At 37.7% G+C, this 24,175-nt stretch overlaps 1 protein-coding gene across 1 annotated transcript in view; it reads right to left on the minus strand.

Moving 5' to 3' along the window:
* Positions 1 to 2,795: 2,795 nt before the first annotated feature.
* The window catches only part of MOXD1 (monooxygenase DBH like 1), a 51,914-nt gene continuing 30,534 nt past the window's right edge, over positions 2,796 to 24,175 (minus strand). Inside the window, exons 5-12 of the mRNA XM_052700218.1 lie at positions 21,816 to 21,995; positions 19,489 to 19,591; positions 16,103 to 16,269; positions 15,037 to 15,228; positions 12,232 to 12,291; positions 9,943 to 10,085; positions 5,950 to 6,118; positions 2,796 to 3,282 (exon numbers count right to left, since the gene is read on the minus strand). Of these exons, the coding sequence (XP_052556178.1) occupies positions 3,115 to 3,282; positions 5,950 to 6,118; positions 9,943 to 10,085; positions 12,232 to 12,291; positions 15,037 to 15,228; positions 16,103 to 16,269; positions 19,489 to 19,591; positions 21,816 to 21,995 (1,182 nt within the window). The 3' untranslated portion in view covers positions 2,796 to 3,114. The remainder of the gene's footprint in view (positions 3,283 to 5,949; positions 6,119 to 9,942; positions 10,086 to 12,231; positions 12,292 to 15,036; positions 15,229 to 16,102; positions 16,270 to 19,488; positions 19,592 to 21,815; positions 21,996 to 24,175) is intronic.

The raw sequence follows: 24,175 nt of genomic DNA on the forward strand, positions 1-24,175 counted from the left end.
AAATGATGAGCCCATTCCTGAATATGTTATGAATAGTAGTGAGTTGACTAAAGTATCTTAGCACAGCAGCTTTAGAAGGCATGGAAGTTCAGCAAGCCCTGCTCTGTGATCAGTGGTTCTCTCCAACCCTCCCTCCACCTCTTGGTTGTTGAGTGTTGTTTTCTGGGGACAGTCTGTCCACACAGGGCTAACATGCAGGCAGCTGGGGGCACCTGTACCATGAGCTCTTTGCAGGTGATGAGGAAAGGGAAAACCCACAGCTGCACCCACCCTTTGGCCAGCCTGTGCTGGCTCAGTTTGACTGTAGGATGCTGGTCATTTCTGGGGGTGCTGATGCTCCTCGAGGTTCCTGCAACATAGGGAAGCAGCCTAGAATTCCCTGTTAAAACTATCATTTTTTACTCCCCTCTTCCTTCTCTACTGAAAATCTCAGGATTAGTTTCCTCTCTCTCTCTCATGGTTATATATTTAGTTTCATGCTAGAAACTCATAATGCATTTCTTCACACAGGAAAATATTGGCAAAAAATTCCAAGGAAGGTGTTCTTTACTTGTTTCACGCTCATTATCTCATTGATCTCCTGGTGGGTACTGAATATCTTTTCTTACGCAGTGGTATACTTGGAAATTATTTATTTACTTTTAACTATTATGAAAGCTTTGGGTAACTTTGGGTAATACAATTCAAGAGTGTGTGCTTTAGCACAGGGCAATATTGAAAGTAAACCATATCTGTGCCTAAGAGCTTTTTCAGGTGCAGTGTGACATAGTAACTGTCTGCACCACCTGTATTACTTCAGTGGCATAGAGCTAACTTGTAGCATTTCACACTTTATCTTTGTTTTGAGCTTTGGACGTTCTTAGACTTTCAGCATTTACTTATTTTCTTAAGTTTCTTTCATAATATAATGTGCTTTTATTTGTTTTAGATCTCTTATCTACAAGTATCCCAGAACTGTATCACCAGTCTCTATTTTTATCTACCTGTGAAGCAAGATTTTCTTTTCTGTTCCTGAAGAAGTTATAAAACAGTTGCAGGTTAAGTAAAAATGAACCTTTAGTATATAAGGGAGGTGTTGCTGATAACAGTGACAGTTAATTCTCACAGACAACTTTACATCATCTCATGGCACACTCAGTGGCAACAACAAATACGCATTTGTTCACATGTTATTAGAACGGATACCCATGGAAAGGAAATTCCCATAGACAAAAAATAGCAGCAACTCAGAGAACAGCCAAAGTGAATGGAAAGTAACCCTAGATCTGCTTTATCTTAATTACAAACCAAGTCTACATAGGACTCATGCTAGTAGTCCAGAGGAAGCAGCTGCGCAACAGTGATAAAGAAACTCCCCAGGATTTGGTGGGAGTTGCTCTTCTACTCCAAGTGCAGATTGCAGCGTCAGGAGGATTTAGCAGGCCCTATGAACCTGTCTTCACAGATGATTTTAAACTCTCTTTATGCATACGTTTCATAATGAGATTGCTATAGCTCTTAGAAATTTAATCTAACATTGATTAATTCTTTCATCTCTACTTCAGGCATTAGTATCTTCAATGCCTTTCTTCTATGAAGACTTTCACACTAATTGTCATTTTGGCTATCCACAAATTAGCTTTACCAGCTTTGTGATGCTTTCCTTCTCACTACTCAAACACAAAGAAGACAGATTCCAAATTCCCTCCTTATTATCCTTCTGATGTGACAGCTCTTTGCATCAGAATAGACTGCTCTCATGAAGAAATTTAATTTCACAAACAAGTGCAGGTTTTAGTGGTTAACATCCAATGACCCAGAAAATCAGTTCACTTCAACTAAATCGAGTTCTTGATCTACTACGGACTGAGCATACTGCAGCACGGTGCTCAGTGACATAGAAAGCACTTAACAAAATCTCTATGTAATAATGTCTACAGAGATTAGTTGTAGTGCTGGTGCTGCAGTGGTTAGGGAAGCACTCTAAATATCCAAAAAAAAACTGATTTTCCCAGCTGAATTCCAGTAATGTTTAGGCTGAACTGTGGAAAATGTATAGTTAACTGCAGCTACAGAGTGCCTGTAGAAATGAGGGCTTAGGGACGAAGTTGTTTTCCAAGTGTGTTGCATAATTTCATTGGGAAACTATTAATTAGGTATCTTTAGGAAGATTTCCCTGCTGAACAACATCTGAGTAAAGAAGACACAGATTTTCACGTTAAACAAATAAACAAAAAGTCATACACAAGGTGTGCGGTATGCAAAAAATAAGCTCTTTATCAACAGTTTGGCATATCAGGATGCTTGGCATGTGCTAACAATAGCTGCTGGCAGGCTCAGACTCCCCTCTCTGTGCATGCCAGTGCCTGGCATTGAGATTGATCTTCATCACTGCTGCTATATCGAGGTTGTGCACAACAAGGATGTGTTAGCCTCACCAAAGCTCTACTTGGCCTACCCAAAACCTTAAGAAAAAAGGAAGACTTAACTGTCAGGGACTGAGGAAAAGATGAAGAGAAGAAAGGAGGAGAGATACCCCTGGTTAGCCAGGGACTCCTTGTGCAGGAATCTCTATGGGGAGGTTTGGGGTTTTCATCCATTTAACAACTGTGGCAACTTGTTTTTTTTTTCTCTTAGGAGGAGTGACCAGTTGCAATGTACTGCTCCTAGAAATGGTCCCCTAAATAAATTCTCCCTTTACTGGCTTTACTGCAGGTGCCAGTCAGACATACCCAAATACATGTTTATAGCAATAAAATCTTAACCTGCACATGTCAAGAACCAAGACAAAATAATACAGCATACTCCAGGTGGAATGTGGTTAACTAAGTTTCTTTTAGTTTATTAATTTCACCCATATACATAGTTGTTTTGAAAACATGATGTGAAGAGCCAGGACAAAGTGTAACAAAATGGTATGTGAAAAGGTTTCAATATGCAACTTGCCAGTGTACCTACTGTGTTTTGTATATACTTTACACTGAAAACAAGTAAACCACAGTTTTCAAAGGAAGTACACATTTTATTTTGAACTAGCAAATTTAGTTTATTAATATGTAAAAAAATAAATCTACAACAGCAACAGTGCAAACACATCAGAACTTGCATGGCATACAGAACACAAATGAATAAAAATTATTGTACAAAGGGCCCAAAGTTTCCTATGGTACTGGATGTGATATGTACCACAAACAACAGAGTGAAGGATAAACTGCAAGGTAAACAGGAAGATGAACTGCATATTACTGGTTCTGTCTTGTACGGTCTCTCTATTTCAGGAGGAAAAGCTGTCATGCCTTGGAACTGCAATTAAAATGAAAAATTATCAGTTTCATCTTATAAGAGTAGAAATCTGTCAGAGCTTGCATGAGAATCTGTTGATAGCTTTGCATTGCAGTTGTGACTCTTACTGTGAAGACATCAAGCTCTGTACAAATATTAATATATTACACGCCAAACAATCAGCCAGTGTGTGGATCCATTATTTTCAGCTTGGGAACAGCTGCATACACTGGCATCCTCTCCAATAAACAAGGTCAGGCTTTTGTTGGTTGATCTGTATGGCCTTGTTTTGTTTTGTGGGATTTTCTGGCTGGCTTGATTTTTGTTTTCATCTTTCTGAAAGATGCTACTGGGATATTGGATGATATCTGAAAGTATTCATGGCACATACAAAGCTTTTACTTACATGTAGAAGGCTGTTGATGGGCACACATTTTATGACTTTAGTCCCACAGAATCACAGGATGGTTGAGATTGGCAAGTACCTCTGGAGGCCATCTGGTTCAACTCTCTAGTCAAACAGGGCCACCCAGAGGCTGTGTCATGCTTTTATATATTCAGCATTTTTACTCTTCTCTTAGAACTCAGTGCAATTCTTATGGAGTATGGCATCTACCTGTCTGTCCTGGCTTTGGCATGGAATCAGAGAGATTTTGGTGCACCACTTAGTTATAAATTTCCTAAATCTACTCCATGCTTACATGGTTTAATTCTGAATTAAAAGAAACACTGTCAGGCTTATGTTGAAGAAAAGAAGTTCTATGAAAAGTGAGCCCCTGGGCACAAACATTTTTGCAGGTTTGAATGTCCACCTGTACAATATATGCGTGGTGTTTTTCTCCGTGTTGCAATTATCCTGCACTGCAGAGAATGAATAATCCAAATACTGGTTTATTCCTAGTGAATACAATACAAAGCTAAAACTGATCATTAGGCTATCCGTATAGAAGGGTGAAGGTATTTTCAATTCACTTCCTCCACTTCAAGTTTTTACCTTCTTGTGACAACTCACTGATCGTTTAGCCTTTCAGGTTAAATCTGTTTCCAATTTTGATGAGTATGGCCAATTACATGTAATATCACCACTTAGGGAAGTAAAAGGAAAGAGTCCTAATCTCAGCCTTGAAGAATATGCCTGAGTCATTCAAAATAGGAAACCAATGATAAAGAGAGCTAAGTACTCCTGGTTCCAATGAACTCACTGTTTGACGATGTTAAGACCTAAGTACTATTCCTTCATCCTATAAGATAAAGTGGAACAGCATTTTCCTGAAAGCAAACCACTCAAGCATAAAGAAGCCTACCCCCTCCTGATAAAAATTCTGAGTGTTTTCCATCTTCTTTATATGTTTTCTCACTAATAATCAGTGAAAAAGTGGCTAAGCAGCTGCTACTGGCCAGCAGTTTGTCAAGAATCTTACCCCAAACCAGTGAATAGTCACTCATTCTATCATCACATGTATTCAATAACTACTTTTCACAGAAAATCTGCAGTGGGGAAAATATTATATATATATATATATGAATCTCTTTGATTACTTATAGCTCATAGTATTTCACTTACCTTCATTGGGCAGAACAGTCCAATGCTGGAGAGACCTGAGAACACTGCTGCTGAAAGGGGAATTTCCCCGCTACCTGAAACTACTGTGTGACAGCTCAGAAGCTACAGAAGCTTTTCTGCAGAGTGGGGATTTCCTAGGACCTATCTCATGAGTAGTATTTAGCATCAGCTATGTTAAGCTGGCTTAAAATCAGTTAGGAAGTAAAGTAGCACAGTGAGACAATTTCCCCTTCTGGGGAGAAAAAAGTCAAAAAATAAAATCAAATCTTGAATTTGGAATCTGTAAAGGAGTTCAAAGAGCAATGTATGTTTTCCAGTGGATGATACTTTATCGTGCTAGTAGTTATTTATAAGCACATATTAACATTAATGATAAGAGTTTTTCCCAGAGGTCCTGTTAATATACCATAAGTAATTTAGAATGAAGACTAAATTAATGGGAAATTATTTTTATCTTACAGTTTTTTAATCAAAAGTACAGGGAAAGGAAAACTTCTGAAGTTAAAAATCTTCCAAGAGTGTACAAAAAGATAGGCAATGATTGATGCATTTTTCTACCCCACTACTATAGATATCTCTAAGATACAGTTCCAACAGAAAAGTGAGAGATGTTGGAAGACTTTGTATAGATTTAAGTGGTTTAGATGTCTGAATTAAGAAATCAGATTCTTGAGAATTCCTCATGTAGCCAATACAATTTCCCCTACAGAGTGATTAAGAGAAGAAATCTGATTTAGAAACTTTGAATCTTCCATTACAAGACCCTAACATAAGTCCCTGACAGTGGAGGGAGCCAATGGAAACTTGATGCCAACATGGACACCTAATCTGAGTACATGTTTATTCTTTGATCTGAGTCCTAGACACAGTAGAAGAGACCATACACCTATTATTAATCCCAAGACCTGCTCAAAGTTCCAACTTTTCTATTCTTTATAAACATTTCTAGATCTTGAGTTCATGAAAACATCCATAAAACATTCTCGTAATTTGTTATTGCGGATCTTCAGTGGACATGTAAACAGTTTGAGGCCAAGTACTTATTCATAATCAGTCAAGTACTGTTTCATGGCATAGTTGCCTCCTTTTTAACATTTAGAAAACTTAGATGGGAATAGACTTACCGACCACTCCGCATTATCTGTTTTTGAACATCTCACATTCATTGGTAGTTTAAGCACAAGCTCATTATAGGAGAGACCCTCTGATTTGGACCACTTAAACTTGTTCATTGCGTCCATAAAAGATAGGTTTTTATATTGCTTAGGACTCTTGATAATAAAAGGCCAAGTCCTGAAGAAAAATCAATGAAAAGAATTTTAAAACATAAACAAACACCACCAAGTCAGAACTGATAAGGGATTTTACTTTTGGGAATTTAGTAAAAAAACATGCTATTAACATTCATGCATACATACATTCATATATAAATATAGAACTCATTTGAAATCTGTGCTAGTGAAAACTGATACAATGTCACTAACTTCAACAGAACTTAGAAAGCTTGTCATCAGTTTAGGAGTTGCTGCCAGATGCTTCTAGAAGTGAAGGATTTCCAATTAAGAATTACATCTCTCTCATCTACAAACTGAATACACAGACAATCGAAAGCAAATTTTCTACTGTAAGTTTCCCAAATGCATTAATAAATAAATAAATAAATAAATAAATAAATAAATAAATAAATAAATAAATCTTGCCATCTGCAAGGCTTGACAGGCAGTGTTGTGAAAGCAGTTAGAAAGCTGTTTCCAAATGGCTCTGCCATAACTCAGATAATAGGTCAAACCTCAGCCTAGCACAGGGTTGCTAGGTTGGCAATGCTGCCAAAAAAATGAATGAAAATAACCAGTGTTTTGGACGTTTTCTTTTGGCATGTCTCAGTGCTATGGCTGCAAGGGAACTTTTGGCAAGAGGTAGGTTAGAGATCTGCTGTGCTGCTGTAGGAGAGCTGACGTTTGGAAACCCTCTCCACGAACAAGTGGGCTTAGTCTCATTCCCCACCACCTCCCTGAGATGGAGGAGGGGAAGGAATGAGATCTCATATCTTTCTTTTAGTCATAGAAAATTCAAACATAGTAATAACAAAAAAATAAAATTTAATAATGAGCAAACAAAAAAAAATAGCTAAAAAAGCTTTTCTACTGTTTTTTAAATTCTCCTTGTTTGAATCAAGTGAAATGAAAGTAAAAAGCATGGTGAATGGGGCAAGTTTTCAAAAACAAAGTCAGATACACCTTGTGCAAAAAATAAAGTAACAGAAATTTAATCTAACTAACCTAATGTTTTGTTTTTCTTTTTTGGATAAAGTGTGAATTATACATTTAAAACATTTTAGACAGGACTGTATAGATCTTGCAGTACACTGTCTCCCATTTCTTTGGATAAAATTGCCTATGCCAATTTCAGCTTCGTTCAATATCTAGGCATGGAGGATGTGATTTTAATCAGACGTCTATTTTACACAATTGTAGCCCAATCATTTTAATCTCAACTCCTAATTATTTATACCAATGTCCATGCCACCAGACTGAGGGAAAAAAAAGAGTTTTGAAGTGAGCCACCGTTGCCTTGATCCTGCATCCAGTTGCCTTCTAAGTCAAGAGACTTTAGAGGAGCCAGTGAAGCAATTCCAGTGTAAAACTGACACAAGAGAGACGAGCATTGGGTCACATACCCTTAGGCTAACAGAGCATAATGAAAAAAGAATTGTGGGTTAGGTCATAAATACTAGAGACATTAACAATCTCTTCTTCTAATTACTCCTCCATTTGCAGCAGACAGTCTGCATACATACTCTATTCAAAACATCTTTATTTCCTCAAGCCAAATGTGCATTTTTTTTCTTAAATACAGTTATCATGAATGAACCCTCAAGACAGCATACATTCGTTAGAATATTTTCATTATAACCTCAGAAAGACTCTTTTTGCTAGGATTAGCTTAGAAACTGTGCTCTCCCTGTACAAAGAGAGACTGAAAATAGCAGTGGCGTCAAAATGAAGTACATACTGGCTGCATTCTGACTTTCTTTAAAATATCCAGTCTTGGATATAAACTACAGGACAAAGACCAATAAGCCTGTACATTAAATTGCTTTGCGCTAAGTTTTATATGTTTTTATGCAGACATACTGCATAAGGAAAGCCACCTTATAAAATTTAATCAAAAGACCATGCTAGTCATCTATCCATTTAATTTTAAAATCTTACTGTTAGCTTAGTTTATTGCAAGAAATTTTGCAAGTGCATTCCACCTTCACCACTAATAAAGCATTCCACTTCATGTTATTTGTTTTTCTGTATTTTGTTCATTTTGGAACTCATCTTTTAGTAGCTTTTTAGTAGCTTAGTGGTAGTAATGGTGATGGGAGGACAGTTGGAGTAGATGATCTTGTAGGCCCTTTCCAAACTTGTGATTCTATGATTTTTCAGACATCCTCAAACTATGTTTACAGTCACTTGTACCACTGATCCTCTGTTGTGATGCTTTCATTTTGAGCATTAAAAGGAACATTTAAATCTAAAATAATGCACTACTCATTGATTTCTAGATTGATGGTCTTCTTCCCGTCTACAAAAACCTAAATTTTTTTGTTGACTCAGAAAATCACCCTTGCTATAGAAAGTAACATCACTGTGCAGTTTAACCTAGTGATATCACAAGGCAGAAAAGTTAGATCCAACAACTCAGTGGGAATTGTGCTGGTTTTGCCTTGGACTACATTATGAAGGCTAGCAAGAGTTCTGCTGACTTGAATAAATTCTAATGCCAAATTTAACCTTCCCCTCTGCAAATTCGCAGGCCAGCAGCCAGATGCCAGCTGAACTGCATGGGTCTTCATAGGGCTTATTACAGATACTGAATTTCCACAGTGGACAGTGAATTAGTCAGATCCTACAACAAAATGATCCCTTTCAATCTGAGCAGCTGGGAAATATTCAGCATTTTGTGGGTTATTTCTGTTAGAAAGAAAAAAATGATGATGGAGTTTTCTTTCTTACGCAATCCTGTTTACCTCTCAAAAATGTACAGTGATCTGTTTCCCTCAAAAGTGGGAATCAAAGTGTCAGAAGATAGTGTTTGCTCAACTTCTGCAATCAGTGGTTAACCAAAAGCCTGTTTTTCCTCTTGGCTAGATTTCTACTGCTTTATCTCCCTTTTTTTCTCAACTTACTTTGCATATCATCTTCTGACTTGTAATTCTTTCAAAACTCCAGTTGCCTTTATTTCCCCATTCATGATGCTTAACTACCATTTTATCTCTTATTGTGAATGACTTAATATTCTCTCATCCCCTCCATTTTCTTTCTTACTTAGAACTTCTTGTCATTTTATGTATTCTTGTCAGTGTCACTGAAACAGCGGGGAAGTCCACATGTGAGCATTGGTTCTACAAGGGCTGCTCTGAAATATCTCCTATTTTATTATGCTGGCCCATGACTTCTGAGGCAGATGTTGGCTCTATGGCAGTAGAAGTTGAACCCTCCAGCCAATGTTCCAATACATTTTGTTGCCATGTGACAGATGGCAGCAGAGGAGCAGTCTGACCAAATGGCATCTGACATGGAAGTGCATATGAAGCAAAGGTGTATGAAGTATGAAGCACTGAATTTCTCCATCTGGAAACTGAATCTGACATTCACTGATTCTTGCTGAATATTTATGGATACCAAACAATGGATGTGAGTGGTACATTTCAGTGATGACACCGTCAGAGCAGCTGTGAATCAACTTCAGCAGAATTAATGACAGCAGATCTACATGGACTAATTCAATGCTAGTGCTCCTGAAGTCCTACTTTTTCAAAATTATCTGTATATCCTTTAGTCATATCAGTGTTTCACTGATATGTTTTGATAAACTAATACATTTGAAACATTAATATGATATTTATATGAAGTTTTATTTGTCTAGGTGGTTGGTGGTGAGATACTTGCTGCAAGAAAAATAATTTTTTTAACAGAAGAAACTGTTTTTCAAATAGTAAAAAAAACATAATAAAAAACAATTTGGCCAGAGAAACAAGTAGCTGCAAAGCACAGGTTATTCATCAAAATGAAGTGTCATGAGTGATCTTACAACAGGTTGCACATATTCACAAACATTTCACTTGCCTGACTGGTCTGTAGATTTCCTTAACACCAATGAACTGGAGTTGCTCCATGATGTCGGGAATACTTGCGCACCGGGTGAGGTTGATTCGCGGGTAATAGAGCAGATACGACAGGCACATTTCATTCCTGGTGCTCAGACCACCCTGAAAACGGGATTTTTCTTTTAATCAAGGTAGCACTGGAACACCACAGATAGAAACATTGGTTGTATTTATATGCTGATGAAATGTGTAGCAGGAGGCCCACATAAAAGGTTTACTTTGCATGGTAGTTGATCAGGTAACAATAAACTATTATGTAATGAATTACAAAATACACTGCAAGCTCAAGCAACAACTCCTAAGCTGGAGATGTCAGAAAGAACAACGGCCAATAAAACGAGCCACTGTTATGTTCAAGTTTGATCTGAGAAGTTCAGGTTTACTTTTGGCTGTCCTAAACGTACTTATGACTACCATGAATTCAGAACAGGTGTAGGAAAAATCTAGTAGCATAATTAGTCTTCTTAATAAGAAATTGCATGAGCTCTGCCTAATAAAATGGAGGCTGGGATGGAATATGTTTCTTTATGGATTATATGGACCTAAGAACAAAGGAGCACTAACTATAAAAGAATTGGTAAGATTTTTAGCTCTTAGAAGAAACATGCTCTGAAATAGTCTTCTACCGAGAATCTAATTTAAAATTAATATGGGTAAGTATGGACAAGTTTATGACCAGTATGTGCCCCTAAATCCTGTGGAAACACTTCCATAAATCTCACAGAACCACAAGTGATAAGAACATGGAACATAAAAAGAAAGAACTAAGGTGCAAGAACTAGTGCAGTCACCACACAGGATAATAGGAGAAGCTGGACTTTACCCTGAAGTATGACAGAATTGGATAATTAAAATCCAACCACTTGCTTCTCACTAATAAACATTAGTAACAAATAGAAAGTAGCAGAGTTTATTCAGTGTAAGGATAAAAGTTTTGACAATCTCTTAGTTTGCCCCTTTTTGTCATATTCTGCTTCGCTGAATTTTTTAAAACTTCATGCCCGGCATCATCAGGGAAATTCTCTTTTCCTACCAGTATTCTAATCTGTGCTCTTTCAGGAATATTTATTTCACTGCCCTGCCACATGCTATTACATGTATCAGTTTGTAAGGTGTCATACCAACTAAAATTACAGCATTCAGCTACCTTTCTCATCTCAAAAGTAAGCTAAGAGCTCAAACCACAGATTTACTAATGTGTTTACTTCCATATTAATCATATAATAATAATAATATAATGATAATCTTTACTAAAAGATTTACTTCTATAAGAAGAGTGCTTTAACATGGAAGCACATCAGTGCGCTTCACTACTCACATTGTCTGAGTGTTTTTAATTGTTTCTATGCTGATATTTCACTCAACTAAGATACAGTTAGCACAGCAAAAACTAAAATGGCTTGATTCTTGCTATTTTGCTTTTCTTCATACATGTCCCGCATTTGCCCACAGCAAAGCCATGATTCAGCAAGAGCTATCCCTGTGCTCTCTGAGCTTCATAACAAGGTCTTCCTTACTGAACAGGTCTCAACTTCTGGAGATCTGGATCCAGGCTCTTCTGAGTATAAGGAATCAGCCCAGCACCCCTGCAGGATGGATGCCTGCAGCTGTGCCCATCCCATACATGTTACGGGTCTGGCTACACTCCCTGGTTTCACTGTCAGCTGGCACAGTCCAGCTGCTGCATCAGCTGCGAATGCATGCAGGTAGAACACCCTCTCCTCCTGCCCTGCACAGAAGAGCAGCTGGCAGGGAGCCCCTTTGCAGCCCCTTGCCAGCATGCTCAAAGTAGCAGTTGGAGCAATTTGCTGCTGCATGAGAAAGGTAAAATAATGATGTGGCTATTCCCAGCCACCTTATCCCAGTCATGCCTCAGTCCTACCTGAGGTACAAAAGCAAGTGGTTTAATCTTCGTCATGGCATAAGTGAAAATAAACTCATAATTACAAATTCAGTGAAAAACAGGTAGCAAGTTCATTAACATAATTCATTAGAATATGCAGAATTTACATGTTAATGCATGTTATGAAGAAAGTACTCATTTTTCAGTATCTGTTATGAACTGGCTTGCTTATTTTTATAAACTAGTCATATGCAAAATTATTATGCAAGAGATCAGACTTTAATCATAACAGTCCTTATGACTTTAAAACCTAAGAAATGACGTGATTGTGTAATTAAGTACACACATAAATTAGCAAGTAATCTCACACTTTTTAATTGCATCTTATGAATAAGATTTTCTTACCCATGTCATGCGTATTCGGTCCATAGTGCTGTAGTGACATTCTGTGATTAAATTGTCCCCCTGAAACAGACGATTTCAGAAATTCAAGTTTCTGAAGTTTATCAACGCTAACTTCAAGTAACTACAGATGATGGCAAAAACTTAATAAAAACAAATCAGAGCAGTGGATACAAGCTCTTAAAAGAGCAAAGAATTAGGCAAGTATTCTATGCCAAAATTTGGCACTTAACATTCATATTAGCCCAGAGCCTCAAAGGATCTCCCATGGATTTAAACAGAACCTTCTTAAGAGGGCGATCTGTTTTTTCAAACAGCAATGGAAGTGCACACTTAAAAGTCCATTTTCTGGAAAACTATATAAGTAGACAGTGCATGCACATGATTCTTTCTCCAAAACTCTTCCAGTGCTACTTCGCATAACTTTTCCCAGGCTAATTTATTCTGCCAACTTCTACAGAATTACTTGAAAAATCAGGAAAATAAGCTTTTCCACATCACAACAACAGCTATTTATCTGCCAAGTCTGCGAGCAGAGGAGTGGCAGGCAAAGACTTAGCTGCACTGACAGATATGTATGGGAAGGGCTGAAGACTTACCTTCTCAACTAAGTGCAATTAACTTTTTGCTGTCTCGACAAACAGTGTTTTTAAATAAAAAGGCAGTACCTTTGTTCCCTGTACCTAATCAAACACATGTCTCAAAACCACTATGATGATCAACAGAAACAAAAATACCGAAGAATATAGAACATACTTCAAAAATCTGACACGTTGGGGCAACTTCATGTCACAAGGATGCCAGAGGCTTACTTGCTCTGGTTTCTTTCTGTTATCATCTTCCCTTATCACCCACTGTATCAGTCTTTCTGGAAGAAATCAGATTACCCCCCGAAGGCTGAAAATTTCTCCTTCCTTTTGGGCTTCACTCCTGCCAGGTCACTGCTAGCAGTAACTGTAGTTCTGGGCTACCAGAAGAAGGTACGTCAACCTTGCATTGGGCAAATGAAGTCCAAGTCTTCTCAGGGAGCTTGAACTGGCAAAGCATCACTGCTCCTCATGGCAAGAAGCCAACTGGCATCAGTGAGGACTCTGGCTCCCCTGGTTGAAGCTGGATCATATCATAAAAGTTTTCCACTTGCAAGACTAGATCTTTTGGTTCTAAATTCAGGAGGTGGTACTAGTATACAAAGAAAAACAAATCATCTAGACTCCACAGCTTAAAGAAGAGATATCAGGAGAGAATAACAAGAACTTCTATGATATTTTTACTTATATTATTATTAGCATTATTAGTTAATCAATTAGTCTTGGTTAGAATTACACCATATAATTACATTATATGAAGAATAACACTAGTATTTTTTGCACAAGATGAAAACAATTCAAAGGCATGGAAAAGGCTCACTTCAGAGAAAGAATTCCAGCTTCTATTTTAGCTGTCTGTTAAGTTGATGATACTATCAAATACCTCATCTAATCTTTTTGCTGTCTACTCCCTTTTGTTCTTGAATTTTAAGAGGCCTTTCTCTATAATCTGCATGGATTTTCCTGAAAGTATTATGGTCTTTGTAAACCTGTCATCTTCTGCCAACCCTCTTCCTAAACTCTTCAACATTTCTTTCCTGGAGGAGGTAACATCAGTTTGTCTTTGAAGTCCTCGTGGAGTACAAGCAGTTGGACTTCAAAGAATAGATGCTGCACCTGAGCATCAAGACATTAAATTCTAAAGTTAACATTTTAGCTTATTATTGCCTTTCAGGGACAAATGTCAGAGTATCCCATAGTATGGGAAAAGAGGCTGAAAAACACCCTAGAAGATCAAACCATGAGGATCCTGACTACACTTGAAGTTCAGTCATTCCAACAGCCTTTACAGCTCCAGTTATAAATAAAATGCAGTTGTCTGACACATTGCATCCAATCAATTTCATGAAGTAATGGGCTTGTTCATGTGCACCAGAACAAACACATCTCCACCTGTTCTGCTAGTTGGAAGTGGAGTATCCAGCCTTTTTTATTGATAAGCTTTCTATCCTCAGGCCACAGCTTCAAAAATAGGTGCCTGCTCGAACTAAAAAGAGATGAATGAATAATTTTTAAGCTAGTGATTCACTCAAAAAATAAAGATTGCTTTCATGAAATACCTTGGGATAGCTACTGGTTTAATTTGAAGCTTTGTAATATAAACATATTTTTGACTTTTAAAAAAGTATATTACATTATCACAAAAACAGCAGATAGAATTGAATGATTTCCTCTTCCCCAGAATTTTGTTTACTCAGTGAAATCTCTTGTGGAACACAAGCTTAGAATTTTATTCCTAACAATAAATTAAGTATGAAAAAAGGAAAAATTTGGCTGATTCGTAAACATGCTTGCAAGGGTGAATACTTGCTATGCACAAATATTTGTGATGCACTACCTAGTTCCAAGGGCTCATTAAAGCCCCATGGTGATGTTTCCATCCTTCATCTGGTTGGATGCACAACAAAGTCGCAACCAGGCACGCCTGTGATTTTATTTTCTGCTTTGTTCAAGCATTTGTAATAGCAAAGCTCAAATCGAGCAATTCTGGACATAAAACACATCCAGTGAATGAACCGATATCAGGTCCACGTCAGTTCTGTAATGAACCAGGTGGATACTCATGAGACACAACAGCTTTAATGCATTCATCTATATGCAGTAACTGGAAAAAGGACCAAAACATTAAAGGAATTATGTAGCAAAATTAATCCTAAGTGTGAGTTATGTTAGGCAAGTGATCTCTTAGGCAATTTCAGGAAAAGAATTAAGAGTGCCATACCGGCATGATGGTTCTCTCTTCTTCCAGATACTGAAACTCTTGGAAGTTGAAGTCAAACTCATCATCATAAGCAAGCAGCTTCTGCTCCTCACCATTGCGGAAGTGACGCATCCTGATGGCTCTGCCAGCAAGGTGAGCATGAAGGAGGACCGCAAATACATGAATCCCACTAGGCCTCTCAGCACCTAGAGCCTGCCATGAGGTAATCAAGACCATCAGTACGCCTAGAGGTAAGGTAGTGTAATGCAGAGTGAAGATATATTCATTCGTGCACTTCATGTTTTACAGCAAAACGCAGTCTGGAGCAAAATTAAATCAGAATGGAAATAATGGTTTAATATGCAAAAACGTTGATTTTGTCCTGGGGATTTTGTTTTAATTTTTTTTTTTTACAAAAACATGCTTTCACTCCTAATGCACGCAGCTTTTATGAAAATCAACAGAACTGCCTATAATTCTCAGTATATTAAGACTTTTAAGTGTATTATATCAAAACCTACACGTTATTTTACAGTTCTTGGCAAATGCTACTGAATATGGATGTCTATTATTATATACATATATGCAGCTGTGAATGAACACTCTGCCAAGAGAAGCCCCTTATATTAAGAGGCTACAATTACGATATACTTTACTTCCCATCTTCAAGCCAATGGGTAGAGAAATATTGTAGGTTTACATCTGAAACTTTTTTTTGCTAGTTGGTCTAAGTATACTTTTCAGACTTTCACTTTGCTATTAGGAGCCTTTTGCACACACATGTACCTTAATTTCTCTCAACAGTCCTCCTAGGTTAGTGATTTCAGGCTACCAACAGCTTTGCCATGCATGTTTATATACTGAAAACAGAATTAAATTATCACAAGCACATCATCCAATATTACTCAGATCAGTAAAGCAATAGAGCATCCCAAACCCCTAGATTAAAGACTCAAAATTCTGGAGGGCAGCAGATGCGTTGACCCAGTTCTTTAACCAGCAACTATCAATCTTTCCAAGGAGATAAAGAGCCTGTCCTAAACTAATTCAAAGCATGAAAGCCACGGGTTTCAGACAGGACACATACCTCTTCTAGACATTCCAATGTGCAGTGACCCTCTGACACAAATTCAGGCATGCCCGGTGGGATATTGTGGAAGAGGCTGACCCAAAGACCAGCTTCAATAACACCAGCATCGTACTTCCTTAAAACTGGAGTATAAAATAGCCTCAGACCAGAGTTATCTATCAAGCCTGCAACAAAATAACACGGTCAGCCATGGCAGTAAATCACTATTAAAAAAAAATATAAATCCAATCATTTCAAATTTTTCAAGGCTTGTCCTACATTGTTTTTTTTACAATAAAATTGAAGAATCAACCTCAATAACCTGAAAATGAATCAAACCATATGTGGGAAGCAGTAAACAGGGGTAGCCCACAAGGGGGTTGTTAAAGATGGTATGTTGTTATCTGCGGTGTTCAGACAGGATTGAAAAATGTGTGTTGCTTGGAGCACATTGATCCTTTTTTTAACTTACTCAGCATGGATATCAGAGAAAACAATGTAGATTACAGGCACAAGAAACAATACAAGGAAATGATAAAACATCAGAAGTTGCCAAGTTTAGTTTTAAAAAGAAATATTTAAAACAAAGCTTAAAGGTGTTGTATTTTTTTTCCTTGAAATATTTGACTCGTGTTACCTTCTCCCTGTGAATTTATCTATTCCTTCACCTTAAGCCCCAGCAATAATAATATTTTTTCCTTCTGGATTGCCTGTCACATCACAGCATACCTCCGATGACCAAACATATCCTTTTTCAATTTTCCCAATTAAGAGATCATCAACTAAAGATATGAGAAAAAGCTTCTTAAATCACAAATTTAAATATAATACTACCAGGCTGAATACAGAAGGCAAGGGAACTGCAATGGAATTTAATCCTCCCCCCAAGGATTTCTCTTGATTACAAGAGTAGTTTAAAGAGCAAAGGCCTGCTGTTAGAAGGTTTAGCTTTAAGAGTGAGAATAGTATGAATCTACTTCATTCATCTAGAAATTTGGCCGTACTCATTTGTTTATGTATCTACTCAGAATTTATGTTGTCTCCATCCACTAAGGTATTATAATTATTTATCTTGCCTTAGCTATTTTTATGAGGCAAGATATAAGCAGAAACAAAGACAGCTTTGTGTTGCACAAGCCCTAAATTCTGTGTTATCTCATCTGTTACCTTCCTGTTTGTTGTGCTTTTTCAAATTTCAGCTTTGAAATCAAAAATGCAAAAACGTTGCCAAGTATCTCAGAGAAGGTAAGAGGCTTCTTCCTCTATCAGTCTTCTAAAAAAACTAACAGACATAGTAGTGGTTGAAACCAAATTTTACATCAGTACAAATTCAGCATGCTATTTTAAGATAGACAAATGAGAGAGGGATACAGGAGGTGATAAGTCACCCAGCCACTGTAACACCTGAGACAGCATAGTTCATAAAAATTAAGGAACAAATGCTATGAGCTATGCACAATCACGTATGAGTGGTAGAGAACTATGAGACTATCTGTAATATACAAGTCATTATATTTCAGTTAATATACGCTGTCTCACATCTTGATGTTAATTCATTTTGGCATCTGTATTCATTCTCTTTCTGAAGCTACCTGTAATCTCATCAATTTGAATTTTTCCTTCATGGTGCTCCCCCCTTAAGCCTCCTGATAACATCTAAACACCAGAAATTTTTATATCTAAGAGTTCTTGATAAAAAGACTCAAGAAAAGTCATCTTTCAAATTAAAAGTGGGTGTTCCTGAAAAAGAAGCATTCAGAATCCGCCAAGCTAGAACCAGTTCATACATTTTTGAGCTTGACCAGGAGCCAGCACTGATTATGAATCTGAGTCACTTAGACAAACACTGCTCCACATGCGGAGCTGAGGCTGCTGGCTTAACCACAAGACCCAAACTGGGAAAACACAGACCCTGAAATGGGAAAACAATGGTGAAGGAGACCTGGTGGCAGGATGGGTGGGAGGACTCAGGAATTGCACCCAGACTCAAGCAGCGAGAGCACTCGGGTTCTTCCCCTCCCTCTCCTGTAACAATCTTATACTGTGTGTTTTGCCAGGGAGAAGAGAAACCACCTGGATCGCACACACCTTGCTTTGCCAATGATCTCTGAATTTTCCCAGGTCTTAGTGAGTCTCTGTGATCACTCACACTGTCTCAATATGGCAAAGATGCACCCATTGCTTACAAAGGAAACAAAACTCCCGATTCCCAGATTTTATATGTGTCACTTAAGCTAAGACAAAATCATATAGCACAATTGATTAAAATAAAAAAGTGAATTTAGAACACAGTCCAATTTGAAAAGAGGTTTTCTGCACATGATGTGTTGAGCTTTCAGGTAATATTTGATGGGAAATCATGTTCTACCAAGGATAGAATCATAGAATCATTTGAGTTGGAAGGAATCTTTAAAGACCATCCAGTCCATCTCTCCTGTAAGAAGAGGGATGCCTACATCCAGACCAGGTTGCTCAGAGCCCCTTCCAGTCTGATTCTGAATGTGTCCAGGGACAGGGACGCAAAATAAGCTTACTGTATCACATAAGACCATGCATGTTGAAGGATGAAAGTCTGTCATTAAATAAAACAATTTTTAGAAAGTTCTTCTCAGACATCATGAAGAGAGGGAATAGCAGTAAGATGGAATGCCCCAGCCAACACAGAAGTTTTTATTTAAATGCATGCGGCTGTAAAGGACTTGTACACTGTGCAATGGATTTTACCCAGTTCACTTATTCCAGTAATCAGAGTATCCTTAGGCATAGAAGCTCAACAAAGTTTTGTATAAAAGCAGAAAACATTACTGAACTTTTCAAAAGTCGGCTTTGAAGTATTCTAGATTTACTGAGCGTCTTAGTTTCACAAATTAAAACAAAACTTCCTTTTGTTTTTTCTAGATATAAATAAATTTTAGAGTGAAGATTAACAAATAGCATTATAAAAGTGAACCTTATAATTTAAGACAAACTGTTTTTACATAATGAATGACCAACAATCTGAATTTTTATTTTACTTTCTGAAATTGCCCACAGGCAGATGTATTAAAAAATACTTCAAAGCTTATAAAAAGCTTGTTCTCTGCGATGCTATCTTGCAGTCTGGTTGATGTGCTGCTATCTCTCAGTCTGATTGGATTTCTGAGCAAAAGCTAAGAATACAGAGAGAGATAACACAAAGAATGTCTTGATCAAAGGTGTATTCACCTGGTCCACAATTCTTTGTATCTCTGAATCCCCCACTTTCTTCAGGCTATGTTTCTTAGTGCAGTGAGGAAAACACTGAGAGTCAGAAAACATCAAGAAGGGGAAAATGAGCCTCAGCTTTGCATCTGTTCTATTTGCAGTGTGATGCAATGAGTACATTTTCCAGTATTACTTATTTTACAGAACTTGAGGGTACAAACCTTCGGTGTACGTCGGATTGTCGTAATGCACTTCCATAAGAACATACTGAGGGTCAGCTGCTGTGCCAATGGATAATCCAACATGGGGAGGGTAGGTGAAGCCCTGGAATCAACACATACACACTGAGAAAATGAACTTTTCCCATGTTTAAGAGTTCATTTTTTATATATGAATACAATTACTGCTTTGCAATGATACAATCAGGCAAATGATACAATTTATAAATGTCATTTATTTTAAAACGTTCTGAATGTGACATTGTAGCATAATATATTTATTAATACTGCATGCACTAGGTAACTAGGCCAGTGTAAATTAATAGCTTTTATGCTTGCTAGAGGATAAAGCCCTGAACAACCTGGTTTGACCTCATGACTGACACTGCTTCGATTAGTAGGCTGGACTAGAGGCTTCCCAAAGTCCCTTTCAACCTGCATTATCTTATGATCTTGTGATTATTTATTCTTTCCTTATTGCTTGAGTCGAAAATGGAAATGCCATTTGAGATGTATAAACAGTGCATCATTATGCATTTAGTCCGACAATAAAATCCTTATGAAAAAGTGAGTCTATGTTTTAAATGCTTCTAGTTTACAAAAGCAGTAATTTGCAGGGAATACAGTGGTCGCTCATAATTAGATTATTTTTCCTGTACAAATCAGTGCATTTTAAGCAAAATGATTTCAACAATAAAAACTGTCTTTGTGGCACATTGACATTAGTAAGCCATATGGTGAGAAAGGAATAGAGCTGTACAGCACAACAGGTTGTGCTGGACTCACTGTCCTCAGTCTACTTTCCTTGGACAATCTCTACAGTCAGCCTTATGCACTGAATTCCGTTTTTCGTTGAGAAGTGCTGGGTTCATCCCCAAACATTAAATTTAACTTTATCCTCCCAAAAAGGATGACGTTACAAACAAAGGAGCTTAGTTAAAGGGGGGATAACTGAGAGATTTGTTTCAGAAGTTCATGCCTGATTCAAAGCAAAACACCAGTATCTTATAGGTGAACTCATTTACCATACTCACATTATGAGGAATGAATCTGCCCCATTTTATGTTATACAGATAGTATTTTAATAAGCAATTTGAGATCCTAACTTTCTCATTCTCGATGGACATTCAAGAATTAATCTTAGTATATAGTTATAAATATTATGACCTTCATGCTACATAAGCATAAACTGAAGCACTGAGTACTCCAGTAAACTCGAGTGTAACCCAGATCTTCCAGGTTGCTCTCTGTGGATCTTCAACAAGAGGAGCATCCTTGCAAAAGCTTCCATAACAGTAGTCAAATGAGAAGTTATTTATATGAATTTTTTATTTCACTTAGATTAAGAAAGTTGAAAGTAGTAGGTCAGAGCATAGCTGATGGCAAAAATGAACAAAGTGTACATCGGAGATAATGCTCATAGTGGATTAAGCTTCTTTCAGTTTGTACATGTAGCAGCTCCAGCTTTCTCACACTGCAGCACTCAGAAACAGTTGCTGGACTGCAGGCTGGCAAGCAAAGACTCCAGAAACTGTCATCTCCGCAGTCCCTCCTTTTGCCCATATCAAGACTGAGCTTGCAAACAGTGAAGCAAGGAGGTTAAAAAAGGTTGGGATGCTTCATATGGCAGTAGTGCTGTCTTATGTCAGCTGAAAGCATTAACAGCAGTTTAAATTAGCATGTGAAATACGCTGAAATCAGCGTGTGGGTTAATATGGCATCTACTATGTTTTCAGTAGATACATCCCACTGCCACAAATAAAGCACTCCTTGTGCTGGCTCTGCAGCAATACACAATCACTTTAACACTGAAATGATGACTTTTAGGTTTGGGAAGGAAATTTCAGAATATTATGCCCCAGTTGGGCAGTACTACAATCAAGATGCTGTTGGGGTACAAAATGAAATAGATCTATGTCTAGCAAAGCCTTTGATGCAGTCACATACAGTGCTTTTAACTCTGCCATTCTCCACAGATAACAGATATCTATTTTCATTGATGAAAGCAATGCATTCCTTTATTGTATAGGACAAGATTATATGGTGACAGACTTCCATGCTCCCAGCCATCCTTCTTTACTTAAAATATAGATTTGGTCTATACTTTTTTCATCACTTTAAGCTTGTCACTCAAAAAGTTCATTGTACCTAGCACTTAGAAAGCCAACAAGAAGTGGAGGACTTGGTGGTGAAGCATTTAGAGGTTGACTGTACAACCTTAAAAAAAGACACATGAAGAAATCACTAACGTACTAGAAGGAAGCTTCATTATGATATACATCCTCCTAATCCCCACTTCATGCAGCACACTAGATAGCTATTTGTCCTACCTCTCCTCCAATGGCCCATGCAAAAATGACCGTCTCACATGTAAAAAAAGAGTCTGGCATGTTGGGGTGGTAACACTCATGCCCGTAATCCAGTACGCTGTCATTCAAGTTGCTGCTGCACTGATAGAGCAAGATATGGTGCACCAGGTTCTCATGGCCCTTCTGAATCAACGGCTCAACCTATCAAAGGTAGAACAAAGAAGAAAAGGAAAGAAAATATATCTCAGATATGATTGTTTCAATTAAGGTGTACGGATAGAACTACAAAGTACATTGTGCACTTATACTGAAAGAGAAGCCTCAAAGTTAGATTGATGCTACATTGAGATGCTACTTCAGCACTCTGCAACTGCGAGCATTAAAAACATCTTCATTTAAGTGCATCAACAAGGAACAGAAAGGAAAACCTGTGTCCTGACTCAAGCTACGTTGCCATCTGTCCTTTCTCTCTTCTCCCACCCCAGCCTTGTACTGTCACTTGTCTTTCTCCCTGTCCAGCCCCGTTTAGCCACATTCCAGCATGTCGGGGTGTCTGCTCAGCTAAACCAGGCTGGTATCAGAACTGTGCAGAGCTTTTCAGCCCCATCTCTGCCTCTTTTGCACTCTTTTGCACTATTACTAATTAATAGGCAACTGAAGTTGCCTATTAATTATGCGCATGTAGGGCGAGCCTGGAGGTATAACCTCAGCTCAAGATGGACTTTCAAATGTTTCAGACATCTATGAAAATTTAGAATTTATAATCTGCTCAGTTGTAAAGACTTTATTAAGATATTCCTCAGAGGCTGGATGCTCCAGTCTGCTTGTGGCAGTGAGGAGCTGGAGGGTTCTCGGGTGTGCAGGGGTGCCCCTAGTATAATTTGGCCACTGAACTTTAGGGTAGTCCAAAATTTCATTCTGATATAAAACAGTGCTTGCTCTCTCTTTGGATGGATGATGTTAAATCATCTCTGTCAGTGATGACACCCCTGAGGCAACCATGAATACTTCTGAAAAAAGTTACTTTGCTTTTCAGAAAGATAATATTCCACAAAACATCAGCATATAGAAAACTATATTAAAATGAAAGGAGTTTTTTCCCTTGTTTCACTTTCAAAGACTGCATCCCAATCTGTCATATCTACTTTCAAGTTGTGTAAGCTGAACATTTTCTGTAAATATGTTCACAAGAAATCTAAAGCTTAGCAATGCAACATTGAAGATGCAGGTACCTGTGCAGTATTGCATTTTAATACTGTTAGGAAATCAAAGGCATTTTAAGCAGAAGGAAAAAAAAATACAAAGAAAATATATATAAATCCTAAAATTGCACCTATTTATTTTGAACACAAATCCCAGGTACAAGAGCAGGGTAAGAGTTTCTTACCTTATTAAAACATTTTCAGCACAATATTGTCACAGAAATGTATCTCTGTATATTCTTCAAACCACTAAAGCAATTACAGAAGAGGAAGGACAGGCAGAAGTGCATATCGAGACCACTTTTGTTGATATAAATCCACAAAGTACCGCTGAAGTCATGCTCTTGGGGAGTCTAACTGCTGCTGAGTTATGTGTATGTCTTCCATGAAGTGCACAACCCAAACCACCCACCTCACTGTGCTCAGAAGTCAATGGAAGGGTGCCAACTTGCATTGACACACCAAAGTTTTGTTCTAACGGCAGAACCAAAATGTTTCACAAGAAATCTTCTGTACTGTTTTCAGTAATCCCTATTTTAGTTAGCAATACCATTCTCATGAATTACTTTTCCATGAGAGTAGAAGTATTTTTGAAAAGGCGTTAAGAGTCAGTTTTCCCATCAGATATAAGGTATAAGAATTAATACTCATCTATGTGAGGCTGACTGACACAGATTCAGGTGTCCCTTTCAGACTGATGTTGTTTCTTTCCTCTGCTTTTTCGTATACATGTGCATTCATCCAAATACTGAAGAATCATATCATGGCATCTTATACATTAAACAGCAGCATATATCACGGAAATGCAGCATTTCCACATAATGTATGGATTAGTCAGGGAGTTGATTATGGAAATGCTATCCCTGTATCTACCAAGAAAAAAATAACAGTTTTGTCCAAACACTTGATAGCTCTGCATGCTGCTACAAGATCTCAACACCTGCTGTGCTTACTTTACTGTGCTTCAAAACCAACTTCCTCTCAGAACAATGGGATATCATCAGAATTAGAAACTCACATCCTGTCAGTGATTTCTTAATGTCAGATACCTAAATAAAAACAGCACACCAGAAGACAGTTTTGTTCAACTCTTTAGTAAAGAAAAAATAAAAAACAAACAGTCCCTGAGCATCTTTCCAGTGTATCTTCTAGGACATCTCATATTCTTCAGATGCACCA

The sequence above is a fragment of the Tympanuchus pallidicinctus genome, unplaced genomic scaffold (assembly GCF_026119805.1).
Source record: "Tympanuchus pallidicinctus isolate F22 unplaced genomic scaffold, pur_lepc_1.0 scaffold1, whole genome shotgun sequence".
Classification (NCBI taxonomy): Eukaryota; Metazoa; Chordata; class Aves; order Galliformes; family Phasianidae; genus Tympanuchus; species Tympanuchus pallidicinctus.